This window comes from Bufo bufo, chromosome 1 (assembly GCF_905171765.1).
Source record: "Bufo bufo chromosome 1, aBufBuf1.1, whole genome shotgun sequence".
Lineage (NCBI taxonomy): Eukaryota > Metazoa > Chordata > Amphibia > Anura > Bufonidae > Bufo > Bufo bufo.
In genome coordinates this window covers 390048966-390061551 of record NC_053389.1, presented here as the reverse complement: position 1 = coordinate 390061551, position 12586 = coordinate 390048966, and the positions used below count along the sequence as shown (strand labels likewise).

Here is a 12586-nt window from a genome sequence, read left to right as displayed (position 1 = left end):
TTCGTTCAGGTCCTGCCAGAGGAGGAACAAGTAGGGTAATTCCCTCTAGCATTTCAGTCTCTGATCGTAGTCGGTCATATCTTGTCAACCAGGTCCCTGTGCAAAGCCTTTTTACCACTACCAGGAATTCATTTTCGCTGGTAGCTTCATTACAATTGCATTTCCTCACTCATGGGAGGTCATAGACAGAATCTTGTATATTATGGCTTCGTAGCTTCTTTCAGCACTAACCTCACACTCCCTACAACCACGTTGAATCGGGTTTGGGACAAAGTTCACAATTTCCTCATGGTAGAAGATTCAGATAGTAGGTCGGTCTTCTCGTCTCAAACGTTAAAACAATTCTCAGAGGCACACAGTAGAACAATGCGCGGACCACGGCTAGCAGATAGCTGTTGTCTGGGGAACTATTCAAGGATTCTCTTCCTATCTACATAGTTCTTTTTGGCCCTCATTCCTGCGTAGTCTAGGCAGTTAGGTTTCGGTCCCACGATCTCCTGAGGCTAGGGCATTGCCAGTACTCCGTAGAACCAAAACTTTACAAGGTTCATTTGGTTTTCATGATCCATTTCACAACGTATTCCCGGTCCTCCATTCCGCTTTGGGGCAGTATCCACAATATTGAGCATCATGTCTCTGGCCTTGTCATCCGCAAGATGGGTTGCAGGTCTCCTTCTGGCCTTGCCTCATACACCCCGAATTTTTCGCTCTAGATCCCTGACGCCTTGTAGTTGGCTTGGGGATTAGTTTTCACATGCCATTCGAGTTCCTTTTCTACCCTACTTGGCTTGGTTTTTGCCCAGTTATAGGCCTACCCACGATCATGGCTTAGGGCACACAACAATCCATTTAGTCAGGTTAGCTGAGACACGCCTAGCTGGGTTAGGTTGTTCCTGTTGTTTCTCTCCCTAAGGTTCTTCGGATATCTCTTGGCCGTAGCCATGACCACAAGTTGGTAAGGCTGATTAGTCAGCCTGCATTTGTGGGAGGGGTGGAGGTGCTTTATATACGAGCCACAGCCTCACTCACAGGCGGGGGTTCTCAGGTGCCCCACCCTCCCTTCCTTATCTTCTCATTTCCACAGGGTATGCCCACTTTTAGGCCTACCCACGATCATGGCTTAGGGCACACAACAAGCCATTTAGTCAGGTTAGCTGAGACACGCCTAGCTGGGTTAGGTTGTTCCCGTTGTTTCTCTCCCTAGGGTTCTTCGGATATCTCTTGGCCGTAGCCATGACCACAAGTGTATATATATATATATATATATATATATATATATATATAATTTTTTTGTATGATGCAATTACTATGAACTATACGTAAGTATCTTATGAGCATTGTTTGTTCCAGATGTGACACAAATTCTGTATTTGGTGGTATATTTAGAAACTGTATACAAATGCAAACAGTGGGTACCTCAAGGAGTATATTGAAAAATATGTATTAATCAAGAACAAATACTAAATATATACAAAAAATATATAAAAATATCAGTGGTCCAGAATAATAATTGCTGTGGGCCCAGCAGCTAGTGGTAAATAAATGGATCCATATATAGTAAATATATATATCTGTCAAGAGTCCGATAATATTCCCTAGAAAGAGGAGTAATAAATGTCTTTCGTTATAGTGCACAAGTCTCTTGCTTTTAACTGCATTGTAATGGGTGATGAGCTGAAATTGGTGCAATGCGTTATATGTAGGGATGAGCAAACCTGTGGAAATTCGGGTTCTCCGGGTTCGGCCGAACTTCAAGTCAAAGTTCGACCCCAAACCCCATTAAAGTCAATGGGGACCCGAACTGCACTTTATTATTTTCTGTTATAACATGGTTATAACGGAAAATAATAGCATTCTAAAAACAGAATGCTTAATAAAATGGCGATTGAGGGGTTAAAGATAATGTCCAAAAAATCACCTCATCCACTTGATCGCGCAGCCAGTATCCTCTTCTTTCTGCAGGACCTGCAAAAGGACCTGCAGAACTTGGTATCCCTCCTCCATACCCAGGTGTCAAAACTCCCATATGTAGCAAGAAGGTCTCTTATTCTTAGGGACACAATCATTGCCTGGAAAAATGTGAGGAAACTCTTTGGTTTGTCTTATATGTTCTCGAAACACCTTCCTATACAAGGTAATCCTAACTTCCCTCCTGGTTATAGTGAAAAATCCTTTCAGGAATGGGCGAACAAGGGAATTACAAAGTTGGGGGATCTGATACATGAATGAGAGACTAGATGGGCATCACTGGATGAGTTAGTAGAAAGATGGGGCCTACTGAAACCGGCACAATTCTCGTATAGACAGATTCATAGTTATGTGAAAAGTATTATACGAGATATCTCCAAAGAAGGGCAGAAGTTTGACACCCTTCTGGGGCATAAGAGTAGGTTGTCTATCTCAGAAATCTATAATGTTCTTAGGGCAACCTGGGAAGATCAGCTGGTGGCTAGCCTGTTCAGAAAATGGGAAAGTCAGTTGGAGATGACGGATCTAGAACCCATTGCTCGGGCAGGTATTCAGGCATTATATTGGGCAGTACCTAATGAACAGATGAGAGAAACGCAGTTCAAGATTCTACACGGCAATATATGGATTTAATTTTCCATCCTCTCAAGATAGGCCAGATAGAATAACTGCCTGCCCAAAATGTAACTCCCCAGGAACAGACCTGTTGCATGGCTTATGGGTGTGTCCGCAATTATGAAACAGCTGGGTAATACTTGGTGTAAATTATCACCCCAGTTGGTCATATTTCAGGCTGAAGGGAAAGAAACATCTGATGATAAAAGAGATAAGGAGAGGAAGGGATTGTCGGTTCTGGAACACAAGATTCTTTTGGAGGCAAAACGCTGCTTATTAGCACATTGGTTGTTGGTGAATGTTCCCAGTGTTGAAATGCTACTAAACCGTGTGAAACAGTTATTTCTCCTAGAATGGAGAGATGCGAATACCAAGAAAGAAATATTGGGTAAAAAGTGGTACAAAGTGTGGAGAAGCTTTATGATACATTACATTACCAACTTGGAATACCCCACATTGATGGGGCCCTTTAGACTTACAACTTGGTATTTACAGGAAGATTTGAAGGGTCGATTGGGCATTTTGAAAGTGTGACAGTGTGAATGAGTAGTCTTATGGATCTGACCAATAGTTGTTCTGGTTTCGAGTAGCCGAGACGTTCAAGGTGGACAAAAGTGAGGGGGGGGGGGGGGGAATGAAGACAAACAAAATAATAATAAATGTTTTCACTGATGTTAGCTCTATGAGGATTGTGTTCTCCAAAATTTTGCACGGTCAATTGACTATTTTTACTGTTGTATATGTCAGTTATTTGGAGGGCAAGGGGGGGGGGGGGAGGGTGGAAATGAAAAAAAAAAAAGGGGGGAAAATGGAGGAAAGTACTTGTATTCTCTTATCTTTCTGACATGCTTCTTTTCTCCCATGTTGTAATTGATATGTCTGCTGTAGCTGCTATTCTGAACTGTTTTGTTTACAGTGTACTTGTATTTTTCCTTAAATAAAAGTCTATTTAAAAAAAAAAGGACCTGCAATGATATCACCATGTGGTGAGCGTGCTGACATTATCACAGGTCCTGCTGAATGAAGACAGAAGGACCTGCGGTGACATCACTGCGCTTACCATGTGGTGAGAGCGGTGATGTCATCGCAGGTCCTTTTGCAGGTCCTGCAGAAAGAAGAAAGAAGAGGATACCGGCTGCGCGATCAAGTGGATGAGGTGAGTTTTTTTTTTAACTCCTCAATGGCCATTTTATTTAGCATTCTGTCTTAAGAATGCTATTATTTTTCATTATAACCATGTTATATAATGGAAAATAAAATCAGTTCAGGTTCGCTCAACCCTAGTTCTATGTCATTCTTTTTGTAACATTATGTTCACTAGTATGTTGCTACAGCGCTGTGGTTTAGTTGATTGAGCTGCTGCTCCCTGCTATGTTAAAATAGTAACAAAGGTACTGCTGGTATAGTAAATTCACAACTGATGTCTTTAAATTGGCAGTCAGCCCAGGGTGGAGCCTGGGCATTGACAAGACCGGACGCATCTCCTCTCTGCTCTGACCAGAGCTGCTTTCAAACGTCTGTTTTATATGTAAAACACAACTAAAAACCCTTGAAAAGGAGATATCTGGTTACCGGAGATCACCAGGACTGATTTGACACCATAATTTCGGCTCCTGAAGCCATGGACTAAATTTACGGCTGCCACGAGCGGCCTTAGGAGAAGCTCTTGCAGCATCGCCTTTATACAGCACTCTACTGCACAATACAAGCCCACATACACCCGAGGAGATCACAACTGATAACCGGAGACAGTCTAGCTTCATTTAATAACAGATTCATTACTTTGAGTGAACCTCAGAAATTACGGCCTAAACTGCTATCTAAAGCAGCGAACTATATCTGCGGCCACTGTTTGGTGACTAGTAAAGCTGCCACAATTGCATTGTAACCTATAATCTATAATGCCTCTGCTCTTACTCACAAGACATGCCTTAGCTACTAATACTCATGGCTGCATGAGAGATACACTAAACCTGAGCCTCTGCTAGATTACTAATCGTAGTCCTGCCAACAACTTCAAAACGACCTATATTCAACCCGCTATGGTGGAAGATAGGCAGGAGTAGAATGGGGAAACAAACTGCAACTTCCACAATAAAATAAAAATCAAAAGAGTCAAGACCCAACAGATGTCAAGATAACACAGAATCTGTGCCATTACACACAGTACCAAACCACTCTCCAAGATCCCCTGAGAATACAAATAAGGCCTCATGCACACGACCGTGCCGTTTTTTTTGCGGTCCGCAAACCGCGGATCCGCAAAAAACCGAAGGCTCCCGTGTTGCCTTCCGCAATTTGCGGAACGGAACGGGCGCCAGCAATATAAATTCCTATTCTTGTCCGCAAAGCATCTTCAAATGAATGGGTCCGCATCCGAGCCGCCAAAACGGCAGCTCAGATGCGGACCCAAACAACGGTCGTGTGCATGAGGCCTAATATAAACTCCACACGCCAAGCCACTGGGAGTTACACCCATCTACTCTGCCCTGAGGCAGATCTTATGAGAAGGTAATCGACCATGTCTCGCATGACTAAACCATCTGCCTTATCTACAGCTTCCTGGACAGATAAGGGAGCTACAATTATATTCACACAGCAATCAAGTAAGCAAGCCCGCCATTACCCCAAATTTATGGAGCTTGAGCCTGAATCCCCACTTTCCAGCCCGGCTAAGCAAAAACAAAAACTTCAGGCTCTAGAGGAAGACCAACTTGAAGACTCCTCTGCTGAAGATTCCCAGTCTGTAAGGGTACTTTCACACTAGCGTTTTTCTTTTCCGGCGCTGAGTTCCGTCCTAGGGGCTCAAATCCGGAAAAGAACTGATCAGTTTTATCCCCATGCATTCTGAATGGAGAGTCAGTCCTTCAGGATGCATCAGGATGTCTTCAGTTCAGTCTTTTTGACTGATCAGGCTTTTCAGAAAAACGTAGCATGCAGTATTTTTACCTCCGGCCAAAAAGCCTGAACACTTTGACTGAACGCCGGATCAGGCCTTTTTCCCATTGACTTGCATTAACGCCGGATCTGGCGCTGTGTGTTCAGTCAAAACGGATCCGGCTTTTGCATGTTAAACCCGAAAAATGTGAAAAAAAAGTTAAAGTCCATAAATGGCGGATCCGTTTTTTCCAATGCATTTTTTCATTGTGATCAAAATCCTGATCAGGATTCAAATGTAATCCGTTTTCACACGTTTTTCCGGATCCGGCGGGCAGTTCCGGTGTCGGATTTGAACGCCGGATTAAAACAACGCTAGTGTGAAAGTAGCCTTACCCATACGGATGCATTTGCAGACTTTCCAACCTCAGATAAAGAAATGTCTGTACAAACAATAAAAGAAATGTTGGAGGCATTTAGAGATACACTGAACAACGATTTAAAAAATAATATGGCTCCCCTCCAAACCTCAGTTCAACAAGTGGAACAAAGGGTCTCCCATATAGAAACCAAAATGGGCACTTTTAAAACTTCCCACAATGAGCTGATTGATGCCCACAACTCCCTTGAAGATGAAGTGGAAACGTTAAGGGCAAAAATTGTGGACCTAGAAGATCGTAGCGGGAGGAATAATATTAAATTTAGAGGCATCCCAGAATCCATTCCTAATACAGCATTACCAAAATATATCAAAGACTTGATTGTCACAGTCGTTACCTCTGGCTGTGACCTTCTGTCTATGCTCTCGCTGCAGCTCCGTTTCTGTGTGTTCTTTGATTCCTTATGGGTTAACTCCCCTGTGTGCCTATTAGGAGTTAATCCTCTCTGTCTGCTCCATGGGTGTGGCTTCTCTGCTGCACCCATGGAACCTGTATATAAGGCTGAGGTTTCCTCAGTTCTGTGTCAGCTCTCCTGGTGTGTGTTGTCTTGTCCTGCTCCTTGTTTGTACTCTCTCTCCCATGCTGCTGACCCATGGGATCCGTGTCTGTCTGTGCGTGCTCTGTGGGTTTCCTACTTGTTCATTGATGTCCTTTCCTGTGTTTCTGTTATCTGTTCTGCCAGTTATGTTTTAGTTACCTTGTGTGTATTCATGTCTCTGTTCAGCAAGTCCTTGCTGCGCCTTTCTTTGCAGCAGAGTGGCATGCACAAGGCTATGCAGTTTACTACTGGTGGAGCAAGTCCTTCTCTGCTCATTGCCACTCCTGCTCCCTTGCGTGAACTCCTGCTTGTATTTTTAGTTACCTTGTGTGTATTCATATGTCTCTGTTCAGCAAGCCCTTGCTGCAGCGCGCCTAGCTGCAGAGTGCTATGCGCAAGGCCACTCAGTATACCACTGGTGGAGCTAGTCCTTCTCTGCTCATTGTCACTCCTGTTTCCTTGCTATGTATTTCTGCTTGTGTTATTTGTATTTGCCTGTCTGTTATGTTTGCCTATGTGCCGTCGGTACCTTCTGGTACCTGTTGTCCATTCGTTCCTGCAGTCACTGTCTAGTTCACGCTCCAGAGTGGACCCTGGCAACTTCCTGCGGCAAAGCCTAACCCTACCTTCTGGGGCCCTAGTGAATACCAGGAGTTTCTTAGTCATGCCCCTCTGGAGTATTACTAGACAGTGGCGCAGTGGGGGTTTTCTCCCACTGTGCTGATGGTACATAGAGCTCATGTTTTGTCTGTGCTGCCTTCCCTGTTTTTTGTTTGTGCAATAAACTCTTGTGTGTCTGTACTTGATTTCTGTTTGTTTATTGCTTGACGACGTGGTGGTCTCTCCTGGGACCTCCTACTCATGACATTGATGAAGATCCTGATTCCAGATATACAGGACTATGAGATGGTCAATGACAGGGCACACAGAGTCCCAAAGCCTAAAAATATCCTTGATGATCTTCCTCGCGACACGCTGGCAGGATTTACATTCTTTCATATGTAAATCCTAAGATGTTGGAAGCAATGAGAAAACCACTACTTCTTTCTGCTCCATATACCGGAATTAATTATTCAGGAAACTCATGTCTCAAATACTAACCCTCCTAAGATCCAAAGCCCAAATTTTCTGCTTACTATCCACTCCTCCTACACTAGTAAAAAGAGAGGCGTACTAATTGCTTTCAAAAACTCCCTAGCTGGGTCTATACAAATGGGTAGATGAAGCAGTAGATTTATCATTGTAGTCTGTACCATAAACAACACCCTCCTACACCTTGGCGAATGTATACTTCCCTCAATCTAGAAAGATATTCTTCTTTCAAAAGGTTATGAAGAAGATCAATAAAATGAAAAGAGGATCTCTGATCATAGCGGGTGACTTCAACACTGTTCTGAACAATACGTTAGATACTACAGCTAATTCTAGAAAGCCTATATTCACATAACCTATATGATATATGGCGTCTCCAACACGCATCTGAGAGAGACTACACATATTTCTCTCCCCACCACAGAGCCTACTCAAAAATGTATTTTTTTCTTGTAGGAAAATACATCATAGACAGAACCAAAAAAAACACCATTGGAAATATCCTTTGGTCTGACCATGGCCCTATCATCTTGACAATCAGTGAAAAGTACCCTTCTCATTCAGACTACATATGGAGAGGTAACGCACATCTCATCTCTAACAATAAATATGCCACTAAAAAAGAGACAGACCTGAAAGAATACCTCAAACTAAATGACACCCCTGATATAGGTCTATTTACATTATGGAATGCGCACAAAACGTATATTAGAGGCACTTTTATACGACTAGGTTCCTCAATCAAAAAAGCTAGATCCCTGGAAATAGACACTACTATACAAAATAATTTAAACTTGGAAACCAAACATAAACAATCCATATCATTTGAAATATCTGAACAATTGAATAGAGGACACATTTAAGCAATCTGCTCTTACAAAAATATGAAAAAGCTAGAAGATGTTCCAAAATAAACTACTACTCGCTTGATAATATCATCCCACCTTCTAGCCAATAGATTAAAATCCCAAACTAATAAAGTGAAAATAGCCTATATAGAGGATCCCATTTCTAAACAAAAAAAAGTTGCCCCTAGAGATATCGCAAATACATTCAAAAAATATTATGAACATCTCTATAACCTAGAAGCAGATCTGGCAACTAATCCTGTCTCTCAGGAAGACCTTCTTGAGTCAAGTAAAATTGCCTAGTCTTTCTCCAGAACAGCTAGATAAATTAAATCTCCCAATATCAGACACAGAAATAACTAAAAGTATTAAAGTATTATGACTGCCCCACTAAAAAATCCCCTGCACCGGATGGTCTAATAAACGAATATTATATAAAATTTGCTAATATTTTACACCCACATCTTAAAAAATTATTTCACAAAGCTATGGAAACGGGAAGTTTTCCTAATGAAATGTTACAGACAACCATTGTCACAATAACCAAACAAAATAAATCACCCTGTCAAACTAAAAACTATAGACCAATCTCCCTTCTTAATGGAGATGTAAAATTATATGCCAAAATACTTGCTACAAGGCTAAACTCCATATTACCGTCCCTTATCCACCCCGACCAAGTCAGTTTCATTAAGGGGAGACAGGGACCTGACAATACCCGTCGTATGATCTCCATTATCCAAAACAGCGAATTAAATAATTCCCCAACACTACTAATTACAATAGACGCTGAAAAAGCCTTTGACAGGGTTAACTGGAAATACGCTTTTTCAGTTTTGGAAAAATTTGGGTTCAAAAATAAGATACTTTCCACCATAAAAGCTCTATATTTCCTTCCATCCGCAAAGGTTCTAGTCAATAGTACTCTCTCTGATGTTTTCCACCAATCTAATGGTACTAGACAGGGGTGCCTTTCTCCCCACTTCTGTTCACCTTAGCTATAGAACCCTTTGCAGAGATGATTTGGCAATCCTCGGACATTCAAGGTGTTACTATAGGACAGATAGAATCAAAACTCGCTTTGTTTGCCGATTATATTATACTGACTCTCACTAACCTCTCAGATTCGATCTAATCTTTTTTTAGTATAGCACAAGCATTTAGTTCGGTTTCACATTATAAAATAAACAATGTTAAGTCCCAACCTCTCCTCATTTCAATACAACCGCAAGTACTTCAGACCCTAAAAAGACAATACACTCTAGACTGGCAATCAGAGGTGGTCACCTATTTAGGTGTCAAAATATCCTCCCCGATAACCTTATATGAACACAACTTCCCCGAACCTCCTTAATGAAACAACAAAATTAATGTCTGAACTTTCCAAGACAGCTACTGTCACGACCGCTACCCCAGCAGCAGTCATGTCGCACCAGACGGAGGGGAAGGGGGACCCTAATCTACGGATGGGAAATAGAATGGCCACCCCTGACTAACCCTAAGCTGGCACCTGTCTGCCCTGATACCCTAGACGGGGTGTGAACCCGTGCGGCGAGCAGGATGCCTAAACCCTCAGTCACCCTAAAGCCTACAGTGGGGAAAGGCCGATGGGAGCACTAGTCACCATCACTCACGTCTAGGAGAACAACAGGGGAAGACAGCAACAAACAAACTATAACAGAGATAGACTTATCCAGTCACGAGCAGAGAAGGCGATCCCAATCACGACAGTCCACGCCGGACAAGAGCTCCACAGCAACACCATCAAACGATCTCCTTCAAAGGTCAGAATAGAACTGGAAGTAAGGACTATATCTGGCAATGACTGCAAGTGAAAGTGAAACTAATATAGTAGCTGGGAGTGGCAGACAGGACTCACCTGAGAAGGATGCCTACAAACTCCCAGTCAGGACAAAAAGGTTCACAAGGCAAAACCCAGATGACATACCCTGAACCACGGAGCAAACTCACAAGCTATCGCGAGTAGCAAGTCGCTGCGACCTTCTCCTCCCAGACCTGTCTGGATCAGTCACAGTCGTGACAGCTACCTCATGGATTGGTAAAATTGCCACATACAAAATGCTTATACTCCCTAAATTTGCTTAGATCTCTTCCTATTCATATCCCTAATCCCTTTTTCACAGCAGCAACTAGGAAATTGAAAAACTTTATATGGGAAGGAAAGGCCCCTAGAGTTGCTGCCAATATAGTAAATTTACACCCCAAAGCTGGTGGCCTTGTCCTCCCGATTCTCATAGATTCTTATAAAGCATCAGTTCTGGGCCAATTTACAGCTTGGTGGAAGAATGACACTAATAAAATATGGGTATCTATGGAAAAACACCTCACACAAACTAAAAACCCTTAAATCCCGCCTACTGGCCCCTCTATGGGGGAGTCCGGTAAAACCCTCAGATATGCTTACTATTCAAAATCCCCAAAAGTATGGAACACCTTCGTCAAATCTAAAAATGTAAAATTACTTTGGTCAAGGAAGGATATCCCAGTAGACTTTTTAGAAGACGTTATACTGGGTATAGATCTATCATTATGGAAGAAATACGGTATTACTAATCTTAAACATTTATGCGATTCCCATAATTCTATACACTTCCCATACCTTCATGGCAGATGGAACATTCCACACACAGATTTTCATATATCCCTTATCCTTAGGGAATATGTACAAAACTATATAGTTCCTAAAAATCCCTTTGGATACTGAAGACACGATTACACTGGAATTTATACTGAAGAGGCTCAAAAACATTTCTCTATTTTATACTACACTTCAAAATAAATTTAAACCAACTAAACATACAGAGAATTGGGAAAAGGAGTTAGACCTGGGTTTCTCTGACTCACAGTGCAATGCTTCATTCAAGCTAATCAACAAATCATTTAGATGTATAACACGCCGAGAAGCAATATTTAAGACTCACTATAACTGGCATTTCACTCCCGCCAAGCTCAACCGTATCTATCCCAACTGCTCAGATAGGTGTTGACGGAATGGCGGACAACGAGGTACATTAAAACACATCTTATGGGGTTATTACTCACCTCATCGGTCGTGTTCTGTCAGCGCTCCACGGGATCGTTCGTTTACTTTCCTGAACAATGGCTCGTACAAAGCAGACTGCCCGTAAGTCTACTGGAGGAAAGGCTCCTAGGAAGCAGCTGGCCACCAAAGCTGCCAGGAAAAGTGCCCCGTCTACTGGAGGTGTTAAGAAGCCTCACAGATACAGGCCTGGTACTGTGGCTTTGAGAGAGATCAGAAGGTATCAGAAGTCCACTGAGCTGCTGATCCGCAAGCTTCCCTTCCAGCGTCTTGTGAGGGAGATCGCCCAGGATTTCAAGACTGACCTGAGGTTCCAGAGCGCGGCTATTGGTGCTCTGCAGGAAGCAAGTGAGGCCTACTTGGTGGGTCTCTTTGAGGACACCAACCTGTGCGCCATCCATGCAAAAAGAGTAACCATCATGCCCAGGGACATCCAGCTAGCAAGAAGAATCCGTGGAGAACGTGCTTTTTCTTTTTTTTCTTTTTTTCTGGGAAACTGTACATAAGTGTGATGTCTCTTTATTTTATAAAGGGTTTGTTAACTGTAGAGTAGTTGACAGTAAATGGGCAGTAGACATTTTATATGACATTCCCTTAATCCTCAGGTTTTTCAGAAAAATTTGTATCTACAGCTAGTCTTCTGTGACCCTTCCCACTTCAGAGTTTGCATGCCTTGCCTCAATTCTCTCTCCATACTTTGGTATCTAAGTGTAACTCCATTGTAAATAAACTTTCCACTACCTCAGTGGTCTTGCCGTCTTTAGAGCGACGTATAGGTCAAAGCAGACATTCATCCACTTAACAGGTCTGCAGTTTTACAGGATGATCCTGATCCAAGGCACGTGACTCATGTGGTAACAGTCAGCATGGCAAGGTAGTTGTGTGGGTTACAGTAGAGAACATATTAAGGTTAGTCAACAAATACATGCGGTGACTAGTCAAGTTGTCCTGGATCGGCGACCTTTGGCACTCCGGCTACTGTGAAACTACAACTCCCAGTATGTACCGGGGGTTGCTGATCCCTAGTCTAGACTGAGCCGTACATAATGTGATAGATGTCTGGGGGGCAGCTTAGTGCTTGGTATCAGTGTTGTGTAACCAGGGTTTATCATATCAGCATTTATCTGAAGGCTTTGGGCATTGCTAT

The 12586-nt window shown here is 42.6% G+C and overlaps 1 protein-coding gene across 1 annotated transcript; it reads left to right on the top strand.

The window, feature by feature from the left end:
• Nucleotides 1-11436: 11436 nt before the first annotated feature.
• Nucleotides 11437-11945, top strand: LOC120979636 (histone H3.3A-like). The gene has a single exon (XM_040408533.1). It carries the CDS (start codon nucleotides 11499-11501, stop codon nucleotides 11943-11945), a length of 447 nt encoding a protein of 148 aa, XP_040264467.1. The 5' UTR covers nucleotides 11437-11498.
• The last annotated feature ends 641 nt before the right edge of the window (nucleotides 11946-12586 follow it).